The sequence below is a fragment of the Leptopilina boulardi genome, unplaced genomic scaffold, assembly GCF_019393585.1.
Source record: "Leptopilina boulardi isolate dan_hultmark-lab unplaced genomic scaffold, ZJU_Lbou_2.1 LbouV2_259, whole genome shotgun sequence".
Lineage (NCBI taxonomy): Eukaryota > Metazoa > Arthropoda > Insecta > Hymenoptera > Figitidae > Leptopilina > Leptopilina boulardi.
Genome location: NW_026137817.1, coordinates 849,381 through 874,726, shown reverse-complemented (window position 1 = coordinate 874,726; position 25,346 = coordinate 849,381). Strand labels below are relative to the sequence as shown.

The following is a 25,346-nucleotide window of genomic DNA, read 5'->3' as shown; positions in this document are numbered from 1 at the left end:
ATAAAGTGTTTTACTTTAAAAAAAAAAGTAAAACAATCGATTAACGTTTTTTGAACAAATTGTGAACACAGATTGTTTTAACGTCATAAAATTTTTACATAACAGGTTTCTCTGGAATCGTTGACCTAATAGCAAAGTTTGTTCTTCCGCATTAAATAATAATGTGGCACTTGTCAATATAGTTTTCTCTTTATGACGAATGAAAATTGCATTTCAATTTGAAGATGAATGACACTTTCCAAGTTTTTAATTTAAAAATTAAATGGATTTTTTTTATAATTTTTACAAATAAGTTTTAAAAACATTGAGAAAAATATTTTTCTTTAACAACAATAAATATATTTAGTTTATATTTTTGTGTGTAGCCAAACTTTTTACTTGGCCCAATAAAATTTTTATATTTTTTGATTTTTTTTTGCTCCTCGGTTTTTAATTTAAAACTTGAGAGAATTTTGAATTTTTTTTGCTCCTCGGATTTTAAATGAAAACTATTTTTTTTAATAACTTAAAAGTTATTTGGATTTTTTTGCTCCTAAGTTTTTAATTTAAAGCTATTTTTTAACAACTTAAAAGTGGTTTGAATTCTTTTTGCTCCTCGGATTTCTAATAAAAACTAAAATAGATTTAAATTAAAAATCGAAGAGGAAAAAAAAATCTAAACCACTTTTAAGTTGTTAAAAAATTAATTTTTTGATTAACAACTGAGGAAGTAAAAAAATCCAAACTACATTTAAATTATTAAAGAAGTAGTTTTAAATTAAAAACCAAGGAGCAAGAAATTTTTAATATTTTAAACTTATAAAACTTTTTTTTTCTAAAATATTAATAGATTTTCTGTGAAAAAGATATTTATAATTTTTTTTCTCTTAGTGTTAATAATTAGCTGATTTAATTTTAAATATAAATTTCAATATATTATTCGTCTATATATATACAAAAGTTCACATGAATTAAAATTTTATAACTTTTCAATGGGATAATTCCAATCTTCCTTTATCATATCAGCTGCTTTCTCAGCAATCATTATCGTGGGAATATTTGTATGTCCTGATGGAAGTTCTGGCATTATAGAAGCATCCACAACTCTTAAACCTTTAATACCAATAACCTACAATAAAAAAAAAATTATTATTTAAAAATTGTTTAATGGAGAGAAAGTTTGAAAACAGAAAAATTTGGATAACAGTTTTCAATTTTTTTTTTTTTTTATAAAAATATAAAAAAAAAACAGAAAAGGTCAATTATTTAAATTTATTAATACACTTACTTGTAATCTTGGATTAACAACTGCTGTTGTATCCCATTCTGGACCCATTTTACAAGTACCAGCAGGATGATAAATAGTTGAAGTAAAAGTTCTAACAGCACAATCCCAATATTGATCAGAGTTAAATGAAAATTTTTCACAACCAACCATTGGTACATGATACAATTCAGATCCAAATTTTCTCATTTCCTCCGATTTACCAATATCAAGAACAATTCTAATTGCTTTTATCGTTCGCCTCATATCATCAGGATCATCAAAATAATTTGGCATTATTCTTGGTTTACTGTTAGGTTTTTTATTTCTCAAAAGAATTTTTCCTCTACTTTTTGGTTGCATAACAAATGGTAATATTGTCCATGTATATTGTGATAATAAATTTTTGTACATTTTTTGAAAAAAATCCTCCGAAAGATTAAATAATTTATAAGCATTTGAAGCTGATGCTAAACTTAAAGCAGCAAAACAAAATTCCACATTTGGTATACTTGTTGTATCACCTGGTCGATCAACATCAATAAAAGCAATAGCTTCAGTACCACCAAAACTTGTAAAAGCTCCATCTCTTCTCTCTAAATAATCCTCCAAATGTGGAAAAAATGGATTAATAAGATTTTGCAAAAGAAAAGGATTTGATTGATTAACAATATATATTAAACCACCATATGGCACATGATCCATTAAATTTTCACCAACTGATGAATGTTTTATTAAATTTATACCCATTTCATTGAGATGTTCCTTTGGACCAATTCCAGAGAGCATTAATAATTGTGGTGATCCAATCGCACCAGCTGAAATGATAACTTCTCGTTTGGCATAAACATTTATTGTTTCACCATTTTTAATAAATGAAACGCCATTAGTTTGCTTTGTTGTTGGATTAATTAAAATTTTTTCAACCAATGACTCACGTGTGAGTGATAAATTTTTTCTATTACGTATTGGATGTAGATAGGCTTTATTTGTACTCATTCTTTCACCATTTTTCGTTGTACCCTGTATATATCCAAAACCCATTGTATCATTGCTATTGTAATTGATAATTTTATAACCCATTTTTAAACCGGCAGCAATAAATTGTTTTGCCATTGGTGTTCGATAACGTGAATTTTCAATGCTAATTGGTCCATGATTATAAATATTTTCCAATTTTTTGAAATAGGGAAAAACATCATTGAAACTCCAACCTTTATTACCCATTTTTGCCCATGAATTATAATCATTTTGATTGCCTCTTGTTGCAATCATATAATTTAAAACACTACTGCCACCCATTACTTTGCCACGTGGCCAATTACATTTATGATCTGTCATTGCCAAACAATATTTATCAGACGATTCAGTTTGATATTTCCAATTAATGTCATTGCTAAATTGTAGAAAATGAGGGAATATTGGTATATCCATAACAATATTTTCGCTTCTTCCTGCTTCAATGAGAAGAATTTTTGCATTTTTAATTTCACTTAGTCTATTTGCCAAAGTTGCACCTCCACTACCGGCACCAACAATGATGAAATCATATTCAGAATTTGACAATGGTGTAATATCATCAAGTTCCTTTGATGAAAATTCATTACCATTGTTGATAAATTTTTTAACACTTTTCAAATTTAAAAAACGTGAATTTCTATCCGATGATGTTTCTAATAATTCAAAAAATAAGAAGAATAAAATTAATACAATGACCCTTAATGTCGTTGACATTGTTGATTTATTAAATTTAAAGAAATATAGAAAAATTATAGAAAAAATGTACTATTAAAATAGTTTGGATAGAATTATTAAAACACGACATCTTCTGAGACAAGTTGTTTAATACTATTTATAATTATTGCAGATCTGGTTTGCTTAGAGATTATATTAAATCCCCTTCTCTTGTCAATATGAAGGATTTATAATTTTTTATTTTTTTATAAAGGATATATTTCATAATGCTTAACGATTATAATCAAATTAAAGGGAGAAGTTGGGAAATATTATTGGCATAGTAGAATGCAAATTCTTTAACATTTATTATTTATTTATATAAATATCAGTGAATTCATGTTTATTTATTTATTTTTTCAAATATTCTCTACACTAAAGAAAAAATTTATATTTGATTCAAATTAATCACGTTGATGAAGTTCACAACGTTAAAAAAAAAAATAATTTTCATCCGGAAAGTATAATAAATTTTTTTGCCTTCAAATTCTTTTCTTTTAAATTGTTGATCGATAAATGTTATAAATGTCGACAAAAAAATTAGAATAATTTGAATAGAAAAATATTTTTTTCATCTAAATCGTTGATCATAAACGTTATAACACACGAAAAAAAAGTAGAATTTTTACCCCAAAATCGGTATAAAAATTACCTGCAACAAATTTTATCCTAGTTGAAGGCGCCACCGTCTATGTGAATTAGCATTGGTGAAAATTTGAGTCAATTAAATTGTATTTGTTTCAAAAAGAAAAATTATTGGTTAAAATACAATTAAATTAATTCAGATAAAAATTTGTTTGGTTCAAGTAAATATTTATTTGATAAAATTATCAAATAATCGATCATTTGGAATCATATAAAATTAATAAATTTAATTTTTAACTTTTTAATTGTTTTTTTTTTATTTCTACTGTGATCAAAATAAGTTTATAAAAATATTAGAATAAAGAAATTGTTAAAGTTATAAACAATTGAAATTTTTCAGCTGTTTTAAATAAAAAAAATAAATAACCCATGTTTTTGACAAGGTTAGGTTGGTTACTCTTGACATGCAATGACCCATATACTATTAACACGAACATAACCTCAAAATTCAAAGTCCCTAGGTCTCCAGAATTCAAGGTCATTGATCAAACATAACCTTAAAATTCAAGGACATAGAGTTCTTAACCAATAAACGAACATAACCTTAAAATTTATGAGCCAAAAGTTCCGAACGTTCAAATGAACAAAATATTTTTTTTCAATCCATAAATTATTAAAAATTATAATGTCAATGTTAAATAAAACAGTAAATTAAACAATTATTAAATTAATAACTTTTTTTTTGATATTTAAAACAATATTTTTTAATAAAATTCGTACTTAAAGAAGTTGCAAAAAAAATTTCGTTCATTTGAACGTTCAAAATTTTTGGCTCATTAAAATTTAAATAAAATATTAATAAAAAACAATTTTTCTTTATGTGCTATGTAAAATTTAAAAATTGTTTCATTTTCAGCATACATTATTATAAAAAAAAATTATAAAAAAAAATACTAAAAATAATAATAATAATCATCATTATTATTTAATTATTATTAAATATAGAAATAGAAAAAAAAATTTAAATTTTACACAGGATATCAGAAACACATTTTTTTATGAACATTTTATTAAAAAATATTTTTAAAAACTATTTAAAATAAAAATTCTTTTTAAATATCATATTTGAAGATGATAAAAATCTATTTTTTTAATTTTAAATTTATCAACTTGAACTTGAGATTAATTTTTTTTAAATTTAAAACAGAAGCTAAAAATATCAATTGTTTATTACTTTAACAAAAAAAAAAATTTCTTTTGGTCTATAATATTATCAGAAACTTTTTTTGATTACAGTAGAAGTTTATTTAAAATTAACTAATTATTAGTAAGAAGTTACAAATTTTTAGTAGAAAAATATAACTAAAAATTTTCATTTGCTTAATAATTGAATTAGTCAAATTTGACAATATTTTTTTAAAGTTATTTTTCAAATAAAAATTAAATACGATGAGAATGTAAAAAAAAAATATGCATATTTAAATCAAAATGAAAAACTTTCGCATTCAGAACTTGAGAGATAAATATATATATTTTAAGAACAATTTTTTATGGTTTATTTCATAATAATTTTCTTATTAGCGCCTTTTATTTCTCTTTCATTAATAATATTTAAGCGTATCTTAAATATGTCTATTAACCAACACTTATGTATCAAAGGTGCATACAATTTTTAATATTTTTTCTTTTTCTTTTTTATTATACATCCGAAAGTAGCTGACGTCCTTGATCAGATTAAAATATTCATAAGCAATGTGTCAGCAAATAATTTTCTTAATGTTTTTTCTTACTTAATTGAGAATTTTTTTTTTTCTAATTTTATACGCATAATTATTTGCTATTCATCGAAATATTTTCAAAAATAAAGGAATGCATCAGCTTGGTGAATGTTGAAAGAAAAAAAAATTTTATTCACAGTTGACTGTATTATATTAAAATAAATATATATATTAATAATAAATCATTATTATTTGAGTCATTTAAATATATTTTTTTATTCTATTATTATTATTATTATTATTATTATTATTATTATTATTATTATTATTATTATTATTATTATTATTATTATTATTATAGTATGTGTTTCAAATACATTCATAAATATTATATCTCTACACTGAAAAAAAAAATTTGATTCATTCGGTTACTTGATTATTATCAAATAAATATTTACTTGAACCAAATAATTTTTATTTGAGTCAATTAAATGGTATTTGTTTCAAATACAGAAATTATTGGTTTAAATGCAATTTATTTAATTCAAATAAAAATTATTTGGTTCAAGTAAATATTTTTTGGATAATAGTCAAGTAGGGTCAGCCGGGGTAAATCCGAACGCTAATTATTTCAGCTTAATTAAAATTTTAAAAAATAAGTTAGACTTGAGAATTTCACCTTAGATCCTCTTCAAGAGATTCTAAGTATTATCCCATTTTTCGTTTCTTAATTAGCAACAGCATAAACAAAGATAACGAGTATTGCAAAAAAGATTGAAAATCAAAGATGACACTCTTTCAGTATTTTGTCTCGTATTTGAAGAAAAAGAAGCTAAAAATTTATTTTATTATTTATAATTCTTTGTTATGAATACTAGAACAGAAACTATTTTTGATTTTTGCCTCATGTAAAATTTTATTAATAATATCAGACCGTTCGTATTTACCCCGGAAAATTGGAAAACCGGGGTAAATCCGAACGGTATTTTTAATAATTTTTTTTTACATCAAAGCCACACAAAATTGTTTTTATTTCATTACACTATTATTTTTACATTATAAAAGTACATAGAAAAAAGTTTTTCTTTCTATACGTATCCTCGTTAGTAATTAATAAGCAGAAACTTAATCTCTGTTCTCTCGAAGGAGTGTTTCAATTTTTTTGCCAAATGGTTTGTTGAAAAAAGTTTTTCAGGATCTTAATAAAATTTGGTATTCTACGGTTTTTGGGGTCGCTAATTACCAATTTGAAGTCAGTTTTTCAAAATTCAAAATGGCGGACGAGAATTAAAAAATTCATTGGATTCGCTCGAAAATTGTTACTCGGGGGGTTTCAGGGTCGCTGATTACGAATTTGGAGTTAGCAAATTTGATCATTTTTAAAAATAAGTTTTAGGAAAATCCGCCATTTAGAATTTAAAAAATTTGACTTTTATTTTTGTATTTACATTCAATCACTCCAAAATACTTTCTTGTAGCAAGTTTTGCAAAAATCCGTTATGATTTGATAAAGTTATTGAAGGTTTTAATTGTCTAATGTATTTTAATTTTTAACCTGTTTGATTTTTGTATTTATATATGATGCATTATTACATAATAGGTTTATTATCGTATTTTTTTTGAGTTTTTATATAAGTTTAACAATTGCAATACTTTAAATTTATTTTCCCTAAGATTTTTCTGAAATACAGTGGCGTTCGTATTTACCCCGGTATTTTAGGAAAGTTGCAAATTATCGAGGTAAATACGAACGCTAAGTTTCCTGCGATTGTAATTTATCAAAAATTTTTTCTACCCCATAAAATTGTTCTATGGAAGTAAAGTAACAACTTCATGCACCAGAATACCGGAAGTATTTTTTTTTTTAAAGAAAAAACTTATGTTATTGTTGAAACTTACTAAAAGCGTTCGGATTTACCCCGGTTGACCCTAACCGATTATTTGAATCAAATAAATTTTTTTTTTTTAGTTTATAAATAAGAATTAGTTAAAAATAACTAAATTATAAGTAAAATTTTGGTTGACATTTTGCTTCAGCAATTAGTCAAAAATAGTCGAATCTTTAAAATTAATAACATAATTATTATTTTTCAAAAATAAATAGGGTCAGTTGGGGTAAATGGGGACAAAATCGCTATTTTTCACAAATTACGTAAGTTTCTTCCTTTAAAAGGTAATATTTGCGGGTTTATTTTTTTTTAAGTTATTATTTACATTCCCAGGATTAATTTTATGCAGCAGAAAAAAATTTAGATAAGCTTTAAACGCATGAAACTGACTGTCCCCATTTACCCCAAAATTTAGAAAATTTCATAAAATTTGGGGTAAATGGGGACAGTATAGTTTCTAAGAAAGTTTTAAGAAAAAAGTTTCCTTAAGTATATTACTGTATTAAGGGATGAAAAAACTTGAAAAAAATTTGTAGCAGATATATAATAGTTGAACCAATTGAAATTTTTTTATTTTTTTTATTTTTTTTTATTTCAGTATTTTGTCTCTCATTTGAAAAAAACACTTAAAAATCATACCAAATTGTTTTTTCTTATTCCTTATAACTCCCATAACAGAAATTGACTTGAATTTTTGATTTTTGTTAATTTGGTTAATAATGACAAGCTGTCTCCATTTACCCCAAAAATTTGAAAACTTAGGGTAAATGGGGACAGCTTGTCATTATTAACCAAATTGATGAAAATTAAAAATTCAAGTGAATTTCTGTTATGGGAGTCATAAGGAATAAGAAAAAAATTTGGTATGATTTTTAAGTCTGTTTTTTTTTCAAATGCGAAACAAAATACTGAAATTAAAAAAAAATAAAAAAATTTCAATTGGTTCAACTATTATATATCTGCTACAACAAATTTTTTTCAAGTTCTTTCATCCCTTAATACAGTAATATACTTAAGGGTAGGTCAAAGTCGTTGCAATTTTTACATAGAGCTTCAATGGGAAAATCGAATCGATTTTGACCTGCCCTTAAGGAAACTTTTTTCTTAAAACTTTCTTAGAAACTATATTTTGTATGATTTTGAAGTCTGTTTTCTTTGAAATGCTCGACAAAATACTGAAACAGTTTGACTTTGATTTTCAAGTTTTTATGCATTGAGCGATAATTTGAATTATCTTGTTGCCAATTGTCAAGATAAAAGCTTGGCAATACTCAAAACCTCTTGCAGGTGATCTGAGGTTAAAATATTGACGTTGAACTTAATTTTAAAACTGTAAATTTAGCTCCAAAACCTCTTGTTCCCATTTACCCCAACTGACCCTAAATTAATAAAAATAAAATAGTTGAATTTAAAAAGTCATTTATCATTGTTGTTATTATTACAATTAATTATTAAACGTTAAAAATTAATTTAAACAATCATAATGAAAAACGAAATATTCAGTGTGAATTAAAAATACTAGCCTAATTAAAAAAATTAATTTACAATACCTATTTATAAAAAAATTTATCTGTACAAAATACACTATAAAATTAAAATGTAAGTATTACATTATTTTTTAGTTTTTCCATTTAATAAATTGTAATTATTACCTACATTAGTTTTTTAGTAAATTTTGTAAACAAAAGTTTATTATATAATTTATGGCAAATTAAATTTTTTATTTGGTATAATTGATATATATGAGGCATTCTATTTCAACTCGTTCCACCTTCAAAAGACGATCGCTAGCAGAGCGTTTTTCAAGAGATTTTTATTATATAAAAAAGAAAATAATCTTATAATGTTATACACTATTTCGAAAGAGAATTTAATAATCTTTCGATTGGTCTTAACATTTTTTTAATTTTCTCACAATTTCATACAGAAATCTTGATTTGAAATATAAAACTCATGATATCTCAAAACACCCCCCCTTCAATTTTATTTTAATATATATGAAAATAAAGCTTAGTTTTTCTAGTTTCAAATTCCGTTTGGTTTATCATGGACATTTGTGAGGATTTTTGGATAACAGTGATTGAAAATATGTGTTTTTGAAAACTTTGACACCAAGTATGAAGTTGAATCCTAACCCGCATTCAACCTACGTCACACACGAATTTCATTGTTTTGAAAAAAAATCGCAACCTATAATAATAAAAATTTTATGTAAGGAGATTAATAATATCGTATTTATTTTAATAAAATGCTTTTAAGTGATTTTTAAGTTTAAATTTAAAATTACTCACCAAATTAATTTTTTAGTATTAAATGCAATTATTATTGGAGGAAATTTTTAAATAAATACTTTTATTTTATGAAAAAAAAGACATTTTTTTGTAGGTTAAACGAAACATTTTTTATTTCAGCAAAAATTAAACACAGAAGAATTATAGTCCTTGAAAAAATACTAATTTTTAAATAACAAATTTTTTGCTTTATTTAGTTTTGAAAAATTTACTTTCCTCGGACGAAGAATATTTTTTTAAAAGCATTTGTGTTTCAGAAACAGGAATGAAGGTGTGATATTTTTGTGTTCCTGAAATTGTTTTAGATTCATTAAATCTTTTTTTAAGAACTCTTGCTTAAAAATTTCAGAAGTACAAAAAATTAAGAAAATTGTTCTCATATATCAACAATTATTATCATGGTGCAAAAATTCGCAATATTGCGTATACTAATATTGCTTTTTATTTGTCTCTTATAAATAATAAAAATTATGCTAATGATAGATAAAAGCTATTAGAAGATTAAATTAAAAATATTTAGAACACATTTATTCAAATTATTTATTTAAAGATAATTATTGTATAAATAAATAAATATTTCAAATAAATTATTGTACAGGTTGTGATTTTTTATCAAAACAATGAAATTCGTGTGTGACGTAGGTTGAATGCGGGTTAGGATTCAACTTCATACTTGGTGTCAAAGTTTTCAAAAACAGATATTTTGAATCACTGTTATCCAAAAATTCTCACAAATGTCCATGATAAACCAAACGGAGTTTGAAACTAGAAAAACTAAGCTTTATTTTCATATATATTAAAATAAAATTGAAGGGGGGGTGTTTTGAGATATCATGAGTTTTATATTTCAAATCAAGATTTCTGTATGAAATTGTGAGAAAATTAAAAAAATGTTAAGACCAATCGAAAGATTATTAAATTCTCTTTCGAAATAGTGTATAACATTATAAGATTATTTTCTTTTTTATATAATAAAAATCTCTTGAAAAACGCTCTGCTAGCGATCGTCTTTTGAAGGTGGAACGAGTTGAAATAGAATGCCTCATATATACATAGCAATCATACAAAATAAATCACAGACGGAGTTCACAAATTTTTATATAGGGCAAAATTCTTGAAGTGAAATTTCTGTTAGTATCTCGAAAATAAAAAAAGGACATTTTCATATTTTTTAATTCTGAAAGTGCACATTTTAAACTTTACAAAAAAAAAAATTTGTAAGAATTTAAGTTACAATTTTGCGCACTATTTTCCAGTAACATGTACGAAAGGAATTTGTCCACATACTCGAATAAATAAAATAATTTTAAAAAATGCCGATTTTGAGAAAAAGTGAAAAATATTTTTAATTTTGTATTTTTTGAAAAAAAAATTACAGCATTATAAAAAAAAAAATAGAAAAAATCTTTCGAAAAGAAAGATTTTAAACATTTTAACAACATTTTATTAACCTTATTGTATAATAATAGTTACAACTTTTCAAACAATTTAATTTTTACATTTTTGATTTTGGATTACTTGAGTAATTTTGCCCCATATTTTTTACGTAAATAAATAACACTTTATTTATTGAACATAATAAATATGGGTTGAAGAGTATTTTAAAAATTAATTAGCAAACTTAAAATTTAATTCAATCAAGTTATAGAATTTTTTTTAGACATTTTTAATTTAGAACAGAATTTTTTTTTTGTTTTGAACTTTTTATTTTAGGGTAAAAAAAAAAAATGTACCTCAGTTTTCTACTTTTAATACCAACCAGAACATGCAAAAAAAATTTTTTCTAAGTGTGCTAAAAATAATAATAATAATAAAGAAAAAAAAATTGTTGCCTCCCCATTAAATTTTTAGTGTCAAAATAGTTAACAGAAAAAAGAAAGTGTCAACTTTGAGATCTTTTTATCTTATCTTATCTTAAAATTAGAAACTAAAACGTTTAAGCAAAAAAAAAAAAAAAAAAAAATTCAGTTCGAAATTACAACGAAATTTGTATATTGCTGTTTGACTTACTTGACTGGACTAAAATTTCACAATTTTTAATTTCACACACATATTTAATCAACTCGGAAAATATAAAAAAATTACACAATAATTTATGAGCGCTGTCAAGTTAATGAATTTTTTCACTCTAGAGGGTCGATTATTTAATTTCATTTTCCACTTACTTTTTATATTCTGGCTTGTATGGCATTTTAAATACATAAAATTTCAATAGAAAAATTTAATTTTTTAAATATTTTTTTTTTAGAGTAAAATAATTATATATATACTTATTATATATATATTAAAATATTAAATTCACTATCTTATTTTTAAAAAAATCTACAAAATATTTTTTGCTAAGATTTTGTAGTAAATATCAGTCTTGTAATTTTTTTTTTTTTTTTAAGTACAATATAAAATTGAGTCAAAAAATAATATTGTAAAAAATTGAAAAACGCATTAATTTAAAAATTAGTCGGATAACCCCAATCTTCTTTTATCATATCGGATGCTTTTTCAGCAATCATTATCGTTGGAATATTTGTGTGTCCTGTTATAATGTCTGGCATTATTGAAGCATCCACAACTCTCAAACCTTTGACACCGATAACCTGAAAATTGAAAACAAAGTTCATTAAACTTTCATAATTTGATTTAAGTTCCATTTCTAGTTTATATGAGGGATTTCACGTGAAATGATTCAGGTCAAAATTTTGATCAGGTTAAAAGTTTTTAAACACACTTTATAGTTCTATTCTATATACGTGTTTATATAACTTGTAATACCAAAGGTTATTGATTTATTTAAACAAATTAAATAAATTTTAACTACAAAACTTAATGGATTTTAATTTGTCAATAGGGGTTTTATAAATGTTTTTTGCTGTACACTGAGAAAAATGGAAAAACGAATAAAAGTAACTTTTACTACTTTAATAGTAAAACCTGAACTGTCCGTAGTTTCTGGCAATTTTTACTCCCAAAATAGTAGAATTTACTCTGAAAATCGTAATATTTACTCCTGAAACAGTAAAAATTATTTCGGAAATAGTAAATTTTACTATTTCTGGAGTAAAAATTGCCAGAAATGCGCAGAAACTGCGGACACTTCAGGTTTTACTTTTAAAGTAGTAAAAGTTACTTTATTCGTTTTTCCATTTTTTTTCCATGTGCTATTGAATAAACAGCATTTCTGACAAAGACATAAAAATTATTGATTCAAAAGTATATGCTATAAAATTTTACAAATCAATAATTTTTATGCCTTTGGCAAAAATACTGTTGATTCAATAGCAAATTTTTTTCAGTGTAGTTTTCAATGCCAAATATTTTTTTTTCAATATTAACCCTTATTTTTCATTTTTAACCTCTTAAAAATTTTTTTTGTTACTTTTATTTGAAAGACCCATGGTTTAAACCTTGGCAAAAATCTTAAAAATCATTGCTTATGTCCGTTTCCCATGGTACAATTTTCAATGGGAATTTTTTTTTTTAATTTTACGAATTTTTAACCATTGCTGAAATATTGGAAACCTTGGAAATTTTTTTTTTCAATATTTTACTGATTTTGGACCATTGCTAAAAACTTGCCAACCATGGGAAAATTAATTTTTTAAATTTACAGTTTTTGGACCATTGTTAAAATCTTGCGAACCATGGGAAAATTTTTTTTTTCTAAATTTAGGGTTTTTAAACCATTGCTAAAATCTTGAAAATCATGTGAAAAAGTTTTTTAATTTTTTTGATTTTAAACAATTACTAAAATTTTGCGAACCATGGGAAATTTTTTAAAATTAATTTTCGATATTTTGCATGAGTTTTGCAATAGTCAAAAATCCGTAAATTAAACAAAATAATTTTCCCATTATTCGCAAGTTTTTAGCCATTTTGTCCAAAATCTGTAAAAAAGAAAAAAAAATTTTCCCATGGTTCGCAAGATTTATGCAGTTGTCAAAAATCCGTAAAATTAAAAAATTCTTTCCCATGGTTCGCAAGTTTTTAGCCATAGTCCAAAATCCGTAAAATTAAAAAATATTTTCCCATGGTTTGCAAGTTTTTAGCCATGGTCCAAAATCCGTAAAATAAAAAAAAAATTTTCCATGGTTTCAAAAATTTTAGCAATGGCCCAAAATTAGTAAAATTAAAAAATTAATTTTCCCATGATTTCCAAGATTTTAGCAATGGTTAAAAATCCGTAAAATTAAAAAACAATTTCCTATGGGAAATTGTACCATGGTAAACGAATATAAGCAATGGTTTTTGAGATTTTTGCCAAGGTTTAAACCATGGGTCTAATCGTTTTTTCCTTGGCAATCGATTTCGCCCATGATTTTTATGATTTTACCCATAGTTTCATTTGCACGCGGGAATTTTTACTAAAAATTAGTCAAAACTGTTGCTAAGTCTATTGGTAAACGAATCCGCACTCTTTCATTAGTATAAAACTACTAATTCAGATTTAGAGAGTATAAATATAAAAATGGGACAGCAATAGGTTGTATTACACTGAAAGAAAATTCATACTACTAAGTATTAAACTCATATTAGAGTTTAATATAAATGTTACAATTTAGGGAAAAAGTGCACCTATACTGATTACTATTACAGTTTTTATGAAAATATATAATGAATTTAAGAGTAACTATTATTTTAAGAAATAAGAATTAGTATATTTATTTTAAAAATTAGTATTTTCTTTATGAATTCACAGAATACGAAATATTATAATAAATAATTTCACAAAATAGTAAGAAAAATAACATATATCCGTATACTTATTTCACATTTTGTAAAACTTTATATTAAAAGTCACGGATTTTCCCGAGAGACTACGAATTTAACCGAAGTTCTGTCTGTTTGCGGCTTCGTGTCCTACTCGAACTTCTACGACTTGATCCGATTTTCGAAAGTGTTGTTAACCAGCAGAACGTACCTATCAACTGTCAACACACGTGTTTCAAATGTTTATAGTGCCACAGAAAACATTTATAATTATTAAATTTATTATTATTTTTATTAATTTTTATTTTTTGATGTCATCTTTACAATTATTTAATTTTTATTTGCAATAAAAAATTTTTATAACAATCATAATTTTTAATCTGAAAAAAAAGAAAAATCTAAATAAACAATTAATAATAAAAATGAACCCAGCGTAACCTCTATAAAATTACACCATTGGCACTAGTAAACTATTTTTTATTATTAAGTTATTATAAGTAAACTTCTTTCTCGCAAGTGGTAAAAATATTCAGTAGTTAGTATATAAGAAAACGATATATGCCGACCTCCAGCGAAATTTATCGTTATGCGTGTAGAATTGTAAGTGTAGGTTTCGTTGCGATCGTGTAATGTCTATGTATAAGCGAAATGAACGTGCGTGTTCATTAGTATTTGTATTAACCTGTATCGTAAGTGTGAATGTGTTGGTTGGTTGGTTGGTTGGTTATGTTTATTGGCCTCTTGTCCCCGAGGGTCAAATAGCCATGAAAAAATTATATAGATTGTAGACTTCTGTATATTTTACATCCTGTGACTTGCATTCCGTTTTTTTAGATTTGGAGACGTGTAGCATAATTGTGCAGTATGTTATATTAAGCTCACTCCACAAGTTCCAAATAATTGATGTCCAATAGAGAGCCTTCCAATTTAAAATGAATGCATAGGTAAGGAGTTATTTAGAATCTGAAGGAAAGGAAGACAGACTAAAAATTTCATTTATTTTGACTAAAAATTAGTTAGTTACACATTTGATAGAGCAAAGCCATAAGCAAAAGCTTAATAAAAAAACAAAGCCTGAAAAAGATTAACTTTATAACTAAACTTATATTTAATTCGTTTTTATTTATTTAATTATTATTACTACCATTACCACTATCCCCATTACTATTACTATTGTTACTTTTATTTTATTTATTTATTTTCTTTCTTTTTCCTTTATTTTATTTTTAGAAATTAGATTAAACAATATTTTATTTATTCAATATTTAAACAATATTTACGAAAAACATAGACAGCCGTGCGGATGATCAATTAGGCAATCCCGCTTTTTTACAAATTTAATTTTGTCTGTGAGAAAAATTTTTGAACTTCAGTTACTGTACCATTTCTCATAGAGAGGGCGGTCTCTCTTAAATTAAAGACTGGATCATTTGTCGTTGTATTAGTCTCCGATAAGAATCTTAGGAAACGATCTCTACCGCGCCTGTAAAGAGGACAATCACATACAAGGTGTCTTATATCCATATATTCAAATCCGCAAAGGCAATCAAAAGTAACATTCCAATTGAATCTCTGAAAGTATTCTGCCGTGAGAAAATGACCTGACCTAATTCTATTTATTAGACATACCATTCTTCGGCAGATTTTAAGGTTCTTAAACCATGGCCTAGCAGTTTTGACATTGACAAATTCATAATATATATTAGTAGAATCCGCAATAGAACCATATGGCCAACAAAGAACACCCCAAAACTCAATATCCTTCTTGATTGATAATTTAAGATCAGCGTAATCTACTTTATTTCTTGCAACTGTTGGAAACTCAGTAGCTGTTCTTGCCAAATAATCCGCTCTGTCATTGCCAGTAATTCCACTATGGCTAGGTATCCATAATATTTTTACCTCACCTAAACCCTGATTGCGATACAATTCAAATGTTAATTTTAGTTCTTGGACGATCCTTGAAACCTTATAATTCCCCAACAAGGGTTTGCCCATTTCAGAAACCGCATTCCTAGAATCTGAAATCAATAGTATGTTCTTTAACTCAAAAGTCCTTGAGAATTGCGCTGCAGCAAGCATAGCCAATAATTCCAATGACTTGACCGTATGGAAGGATGATACCCTAACTCCATACTGAATATTCATTTCGGGAATATAAAATGCGATGGCCGACCTGAGCGTGCTTGGATTTAGTGAAGCATCAGTATATATGAGCAAATTGTTTCCGCATTCTTCGTTAAGATATTCCCGGAAAGGTATTTCTGGATTCTGATCCTCCTTCCACAGAAGACCTGTAATTGAGTCTGCCTGTTCACCAAACTGAATCCTTGACCACTCCAGATCAAAATAAGATGCTCGCTCTGTTGGCCACATCATATCTATAAGCCCTTCAGCCGCCCAATACGAACACAATACTCCCAGACTTTCCCTAGGCAACTTCAATGGAAAACCATCCAAATCTCGACTCAATGACTTTAAGCTCATCAGAGTAGGATGGAGCTGCCACTGTGCATTACGCAAAACCGTCTGCTGGGCTCTTTCTGCCCTAACCAGGCCGGGATGTATGAAACCAAACTCAGACAGCAATATCGCAATTGGAGTAGACATCAGAAGGCCTGTAGCCACCCTAATAGAAGAAAATATAGCCTTATCCAACCCTTTCAAATGAGTCTGTGCCGCCTTCCAAAACAATGAAACTCCCCAATTGCCAATTGCCTCCATTAGTCCCTTACAGACAACTCGCAAAACTTCCGGTGATGGACCTGATGAAACCTTTGCCAAAACTTTTATTACGTTGTTTGCCCTAGAAATTCTTGAAATCAGATAGTTTATATGATGATTCCACAACAATTTGTGGTCCAATATAATTCCTAAATACTTAACTTTCTTACTAGCCTTTAGACTTTGATGATTTAATATTATGGACTGTTCAGAGGCGGCTACCTTCGTACTCTTTGTAAATATAATGAATTGGGTTTTAGGAATTGATATTTCCAAACCGAATTCCAGTAACCAACCTGACACCGAATTAAATGATTGCACTATCATCGCCTTTGCACTATCAACATTTTCATCAACAACATAAATAAAAATATCATCCGCAAACATAAGAATCTTTGTATCTCGACCCAAACATCTCTCTATTTTTCTTAACGCCAAACTAAACAGAAAAGGTGAAAGAACACCACCCTGTGGTAACCCCACTCCTGAATACCTAACCTTGTTTCTATCAAGAGAAAAATGCAGATTCTTTTTGGTAATTAAAAAACTTACAAAATTTATCAGCCTACCAGGAACATCTAGGTCAATCATTTCTTGGATTATTTTATCTGGATAAATACAGCTAAACGCCCCCTTGATATCCAAGGCAAGAGCAACCATATTCTTTTTTTCTCCAAATGACCGATAAATATCAGAGACTAGACAGGATACCGCATCAACAGCCGATCTTCCCCTCCTGAAACCAAACTGAAAACACGGCAGCCAGTCCCGTGACTCCGACAGATGCTCCAACCTTCTGTTGACTAGACGTTCAAACAATTTAGAAAAGCAAGAAGTGAGCGAAATAGGTCTAAAACCTCCCCCTCCTTTGGGGATAAATCTCACTAAAGTGTCCCTCCAAGACTCAGGAAAATTTCCTAGATAAAACATTTTATTGAATAGCTGTAAATAAAATTTTTTGACATTAGCCGGCAATCGCTTAATGATATCAAATGTAATTGAATCCATACCTGGAGCCGATTTTGAGTTAGAAATTTCTAAAGCTGACTGAAATTCTGTCATGCTAAACTCAACATTCATCGGATGTTCAGGTTCTGTTACAGGAAGTAAGATGTGTGTCCTAAGTGGAATATATTCTTTGACAAGACCATTCTGGAGTTCTAGGAGAGCCGGATTATTTGGATCAGTATATGTACTGTTAGAAGTTACCTGGTTTTTGGAAATAAGACCCTTGACTGACTTCCAGACATTCTGAATACCTTTGGAAAAATTTAAGTTTTCACAGTAACTTTTAAATGAATCTGATTTAATTTTCCTCAGTTTTCTTTTTATCCTATTAGTCACTCTCTTGAATTCAACCAAATTTTCCTCGGTCTGGTCAGCTAAGTATTGTTTCATAGCCTCAGATCGTTCGCTTACCAAAGAATAACACTGTTCGTTCCACCACAATGGTTGAGGCTTCCTTTTACCCTTTCTACCCCCTGGACGGATTGCTCCACTATCAACCAAATTTCGATGAATCACCTCTATTGATCGTTCATAAAGTAAATCAGGTTCCGCACAATCCAATTCACTAAACAAAACTCTAAATTCTTCCTCTAGTGTGTTTATGAATTGTGTCCAATCGACTCCCCGAACATTAAACCTAGTGGAACCCGTATCAATCAACTCTGGTCTAACATAAAAGTCAACAATTACTGGTATATGATCTGAACCGAAAGAATCACTAGCTAATTTAAAGCTGAAATTCCCTATCATATTCATAGGAACGAAAACTAAATCCAGATTGTTACTTATATCCCCTGATCTAGGAATGTAAGTAGGTAGACGATCATTAATCGGTACACTATCAGTTAAATCCATAGCCTGTGCTAACAAATTACCCTTATTATTTGCCTGATTAGCCCCCCAACTAGGAGAGTGCGCATTAAAATCACCACAGACCAATCTGTGATTTTCCGACTCCGATGAAGATAATAATTCTTGCCAGCTCAACAGTTCTGGGTTCGAGTTTATTGGAGAATATACCACTATTAATTCCGTAATACCCAGAGGAGTATGTATTCCCACTCCACAAATTTCCGTTTGATAGAAATCCCTGTTATCAGAAAACTTCAGATCCAAAGAAGAAGTGACAAGATCCCTTTCAGTCATAATCATGACTCCACCTCCCCTACCAACTAATCTATCCTGTCGATATACGTTAAATCCATAAATTGAAAATTTATGTTCTGGTTTGAGCCAGGTTTCCGTGACGCATACTATTTGCGGGCGATTTTGTTGAATCAATTGCTCCAGTTCTGTTTTCTTATTTACCAGACTATGTGCATTCCAGTTAATAATACGCAATTGTGAAATCATTTTAATTTAGAGAAAGTTATTGTATTAAAATATTCATTCCTGCATATCCGTCTAAACAAATAACTATTATCGCAAGGAATTTAGCTGCTTCTCTAGATCGACTTTTTATTCCTGGAAATCAGCCATTTTAGACCAGTAAAAATTGTTTTCTTATTTATAATTATCTTTATTAAATTAACTATTAAATTTGTAGTAAAACTAATAATAACAAAATTAAAATCCGCCTTACACTTTTTTCATCAATAACCATAAATACAAAAACTCTTAACAATAGCATTCGGTTTTTGCTATCAAATCAAACCACTTTTTTTGTACCTTTTCAAGTTAATTTTCTAGTTTTCTAAATTTCTATATTCATTTTTACAGAATTCACTATACACATATATTTAAATTTAATTGACATAGAATTTTGGAATTAATAACTAATTCTACCATTAACTCATGAAGTTGAATTAGTGTCTTCCAAACGCTTTCTTTTAGCTTCATTAAGATCATCAAGCGGGGAGCTAGTAGCTCCTGGTTTGGTCCTTGAATGACTTGGAGAGTTAGACTCAAAACTCATTTGATCATGACCCATAGAGTTCAAAAAGGATCGACCATATACAGGAGGAACAAATTTTGGTTGTTGCAATAGAATATTGCGAGTTATTTTTTCTTCAGACCTAGAACGCGTAATACTTCTAATATTTTTATTTTCTATTTGCGTATCATCGAATTCTGAAATTTGTGATTGATCTCCTTCCTCTTCGTGATGGGAATCATGCGAGCTAACAGAATTTAATGATAAATCCATAGGATGTGATGTATCAGTGTTGTTTCTATCTCTAATTGTACTTTCTTGCGCGTCCGATTCAGCTTCAGATAAATTTTCGTTAAATTTAGCTTCAGCCTCCTGGTACCCTATACCATGATCTAGGCGTATTTGCATTATTACCTTTTCTTTGATATACCTCGGACACTCAACCGAGGCAGCAGAATGAGGTCCGTTACAATTACAACATATGACAGATCTAAGTCTATTATGACAATCCTTGGATTCATGAGATTCAAGGCAGAATTCGCATCGGAAATATCTCGATCTACATTGTGTTTCCACATGCCTGTATCTCTGACATTTATAACAACGTACTGGGCGAGGAACAATCGGGACAACAGGGAATTCAAAATACGAAAGTTGAACTGTCGGCGGCAATTTTGAACCTAAATAAGTCAATTCAATAATATCAAGCATATGATTATCATAAGTAATGCGACGCTTAATTGATACCAGATCTTTAAGACTTTCCCGGTTCATCCTGTCAGCAATATTATTTGCTGATAAGGAACAGTCCACTTCCCTAACCATACCCTTAACGAACTTCAAAGAGTTAGGAATATAAACCCTATATTTATTCTCAATAAGTTCAGATGAACCAAGCAACATATTAGCATCATCCAAACTCTCACAGGTAATCTTCACTCTGTTGATGCCACATCTTTGAATCAATCTATTGCCTTTAATGACACTATGTATCAGATCGGCAACAGCTATAGGATTCAATTTACCTATATTAAGAGATTAATTCAGACTTTCCATCAATACAATATATGGAGGCAATGAATTTGGTGGAAAAAGTGGAGATGGTAGGTTTTCCGGATTGTTCCATATAAGGAACTCATCTGCTGAAACAATCTGATCCCCTTCATTTTGTCTGGAATTGCGCAATTGTTCATCCAAATTATTCTGTAAATGAGTCATAGTGAGCAATCTTATATCCGATGAAATCAAAGATAAGGAATCAGTAGACACTGATGTAAAACTACTCAGATCAGAATCTCGAGAAATAGAACCTGCCGAGAATTTAATAGCCTTTTTCATAACCCTCTCAGGAAGAGAAAAAAAAAAAAAATTTTCAATAAATAAAATAATGTTTGAAATTAGGTTTAATTTATTTATTATTATTATTAACCAATCAAATTCTTTCCTTATTCCTCTTACATTCCCTCTTTTATCTTTAATTTTAAGAATCAGAATTTTAATATAACATAATCAAATCAAACACATACTTAGATCAAAGTCAAAATCAATTTTCCCAAGGCAAAACCTTCAAATATATTTCTTATTATTATTATTTATTCAATAAAGAGAAATATCGATTTAAAACTCAAATAATTGTATTAATTATCTATTCTAAAAACCTTCGTGTGATTGCCTTCCCATTATTTGTTTATTTTCATCACAATAATAGGCCTAGCATCGAACAATCAAAACCATTTGTTTACTTTATTCTAAACCTAATTCAATCATCCCACATGCAATGTTCAAACATTTAATATTCAATATCAAATTTAATATTCAATATCAAATAAAATTAATTTAAAACAAAAACTGATCATTTATTGCAATAGAAAATACAGGAATGAATAAAATTAATTCTTTAGCAAAAATTCATATTGTATAAATATTTTAGCTAAATCCACAAAAAGTAATCCTTATTAATACAAACAATTAAATTCAAGATTATTAATTTCAATTTTATGCAAGTAACTTTAAAATTACTATTTAAATATAAAACTGTCTGTTTTAACCATGAAAGCAATTAAAGGAGAAGGAAGAATAGGAAGCATTTAATTGCGAAGCACATGCTCAAAAGTGATTTCAGCTCAACCAATCCTTATGTGATTTTTATTGAATATAATGACAAAAATCTCTTACTTTGATTAATCCTTTTTTTTTTTTTTTTTTTTTTATGATGGACCCTCGGGGATTATTTAGAACATTCGACAACCATATTATAACAATGTGTATCCTGAGTTATTTCATATATTTAATTTATTAAAAGCACTATGTCCTTCGAACTGACTATTTATTACACTGTAAATGACGTGTTTACAAACACGTCTGAACACTTAGACAGATTGGAACGGAGTTCGTGAATGTGTTGTTCCTAGTCTCACTCCTCTTCCTCCCGAGAATTAACGGAAACGTCCGACAGTTTCCGCTTTTTTTCCCTTTTCTTCCGACATTCTGAATTTTTCGTATAAAGTTTTACAAATATTAGAACGCTACATTCCATATAATGCAACAACTCTATGAGAATTTAATATAATATTTTCAAATATTGGTAATCTTTTTACGTTCTTTCTACAATAATTATTAATATTTGAAAAAAGATTTTAAGTTGGAACTTTAATATAAAGTATATTGAATTTTAATAAAAAGTACACTTTTCCCTAAATTCTAAAAGAATATATTAAAATGTAATACGCATTTTGTTATTTTTTCCTATGAAATTTCTTTCAGTGTATTTTTATATTTATAAACAGTTTTGTTGGTAAAAAAATCTCAGTTTTCAAATAAACTCTCTAAATCTGAATTAGTAAAAATGTTTACTAATTTGAATTAGTGACTCACTTTTTGCTTCTGAATTAGTAAAATTTTACTATTTATTAGTAACTTTTACTAACAATTAGTAAAATTTAACTAATTCTAAAGCAAAAAGTGAATCACTAATTTAAATTAGTAAACATTTTTACTAATTCAGGTTTAGAGAGAAAATAACAAAAAAAACTTATTAAAGGATCATAAATGGTTAAAAAAGAAAAATAAGGATTAATTTTGAAAAAAATTGGGTTAAAAATTGTTTTTTGAAAAAAGTTTTTTTATAAAGAAATTAAAATCTATAAAGTTTTATAGAAGTTATACGGATTTGAAAAATGAGTGCTACCTAATAACTCAAAAAAAATAAGTATAATATACAAAACTGAAGTACGCAAAGTTTATGATAAACGATTTAGAAAAAATAATTTTTTAAAATGAAAAATTCTATAATTTTTTACCTATGAAATATTTCTTGTAGTTTTTATTAATTAACAAATTATATAAAAAAAAATATTTTTTAGGTACAAAATTTTATAATTTTCCGTATTAAATAAAAATTGATTCCTAATCGTTGACCATAAACGTTGCGTATACTTGAGCATTGTGTATATTTCAAGATTTTGTAATTTTCATATAGGACAACAATTTACCAAAATATTAAGCCAATGTAAGAATTTTTTTTTTTTTTATGGGGTTGAGCTAATATTACTCAATTTGATACCCAATTTAAAATAAGATGCAACGAAAATGAGTCCATGTTTTTTTCCTGTTATTCTGAGAATTAAATAATATGCAGGTAATCCTGTACTTTGGAGTTAACGAAATTTAAATATTAAAGACGTGTGACATATAAATTTATCACCGCTTCTTCTACGCAAAGAAGCGTAGCGGTGGGGTTCTTGCACTGAGAAAAAGTTATACTCAATTTAAATAAATATAATTTTTTATGATTTTGTCTATACTTCAACTATAAAAAAAATATATATATTTTTATGCAAATTACTGTCAACCGAGGCTATTATGGTACAAAAATCACAATTTTTTTTTTTTGTTCTATGCTTAATCAAAATTTTAATTTTTGTAGAAAAATGTTTTAAACTATTTATTCGTGTTGTGGACATCCTTCTAAAGATTTTCTCTACTCTCTAAATCTGAATTAGTAAAAATGTTTACTAATTTAAATTAGTGACTCACTTTTTGCTTTAGAATTAGTAAAATTTTACTAATTGTTAGTAAAAGTTACTAATAATTAGTAAAATTTTACTAATTCAGAAGCAAAAAGTGCGTCACTAATTCAAATTAGTAAACATTTTTACTAATTCAGATTTAGAGAGTAAGTCGTATTAGAAAAAAGATTTTTTTTATCTGACTTATATAAACTCAAATTTTGTATATCATAATAACTCCACGTTTGGGGCTACTATTATCGTACAAAATTTGTGTTTTGTTCATAAAAAAAAGAAAAAATTATTTTTTAAAAAGTATGGAAACTTTTAACTATATATTCTGTAAATAATTTTTAAAAAGTTGCTGAAAAATTATTATTATAGGAATTTTATTATAATTACTAAAAAATTTTTACGTTACAAATTATAATTTAAAGAAATTTCAAAATAACAAAATTTTATGCAAATTGAGACCTCCATGAAGGTGTCTTCGACGCTCAGCGCCAAAAATTGTTTTTCACGAGATCAAAAATTTAAAATTATTTTTTTAAAAAGTTTTTCATTCCAAATAATGCTTTTAAAAATACTTCTAAAAGATATTATGTGGACCCAAGACCTTTTTTAAAAAATAATTTGACATTTTTGATCCCTTGAAAAATAATTTTCAACGCTGAGCTTCGACGCCAACTTCATGGAGATTAATTGGAGTAATTTAATAAAGTCCATTTTTTTGTTTTTTAAGATATTTTAAATCAAACAGTTTTTAGATTAACTTGAAAACCATGTAAAATTATAATAATGTTACTTTTTGAGGTTATGTTGTACCCTTTTGTAAAATTAAAATTGACTTATTTCTGATGAGACAAATGTACCTTTTCTCTGGAGATATAAAATTATATAATTTAAAATCAACCAAAAATTAATGTTTAAATATATTATTTACATTAAATTAAAACAAAATGGTGTATGAATATGTTTGAAACAAATGTGACCACAGTACGCAACTTGGAAAAATTAAATTGTCCATTCGGAAAAAAAATTGACCGCACTATGCAACTCGACATCAGCCTCTGAAAGAGTTCATACAGTGTAATTAAACCAAGCAAGTAATGAGAATATAAAAAAGTTGTTTAACCTTCAATCATAAGCGTATAGTAAGGTAACGATCATTTTTAAAGCGTCGAATTATTGATTTTCTTTTTGACAGTGTAATTTATAAAAAAAAAATCACGAGAAAACGATTTCAATTATTTATACCGTGTCAGAAAATATTTTTAAAAAAAAATTTTTAATAAAAATTCAATAATTTCGAAAATACTTTACAAAATTTTTCTATAATATATAATCATATTTTAAACTTGACTATAATTAAATTTAAAAAATTATGAATTTTTATAAAAAAAAAAATAAAATTTTTGAAAATCTAGATCTTTTTTTTGTGTCAAGGATATACATTAAAGAAGTTGATTATATTCAATTATTTTTTCAGCACAATAATTTATGTTCGCTTCAAAATTTTGTACTCTTGTTTTCAGTGAAATTTTTCTTTTTTATATATTGTCGGAAAAAA

The 25,346-nt window shown here is 26.9% G+C and overlaps 2 protein-coding genes and 1 pseudogene across 3 annotated transcripts in view; 1 reads left to right on the top strand and 2 right to left on the bottom strand.

Annotated features, from left to right (window-relative positions):
* LOC127280978 (flotillin-2) overlaps window positions 1–25,346 on the top strand; it is a 297,326-nt gene that overhangs the window by 44,292 nt on the left and 227,688 nt on the right. The window lies entirely within an intron of this gene.
* Window positions 888–3,081, bottom strand: LOC127280976 (glucose dehydrogenase [FAD, quinone]-like). Its single transcript, XM_051304436.1, has 2 exons — window positions 1,268–3,081; window positions 888–1,108 (listed from the first exon to the last, which is right to left on the bottom strand). The coding sequence occupies exons 1-2, from the start codon at window positions 2,975–2,977 to the stop codon at window positions 959–961; spliced, it is 1,860 nt and encodes a 619-aa protein (XP_051160393.1). The 5' UTR covers window positions 2,978–3,081; the 3' UTR covers window positions 888–958.
* Window positions 10,904–25,346, bottom strand: part of LOC127280993 (uncharacterized) — a 51,365-nt pseudogene continuing 36,922 nt past the window's right edge.

What these genes read in the sequence shown, in the direction of transcription:
- LOC127280976 (XM_051304436.1), bottom strand. Translation starts at nt 2,977, where the DNA reads ATGTCAACGACATTAAGGGTCATTGTATTAATTTTATTCTTCTTATTT. An exon ending in TTGTTAATCCAAGATTACAA is followed by an intron (nt 1,109 to 1,267) that starts GTAAGTGTATTA and finishes TTTTTATTGTAG; the next exon opens with GTTATTGGTATTAAAGGTTT.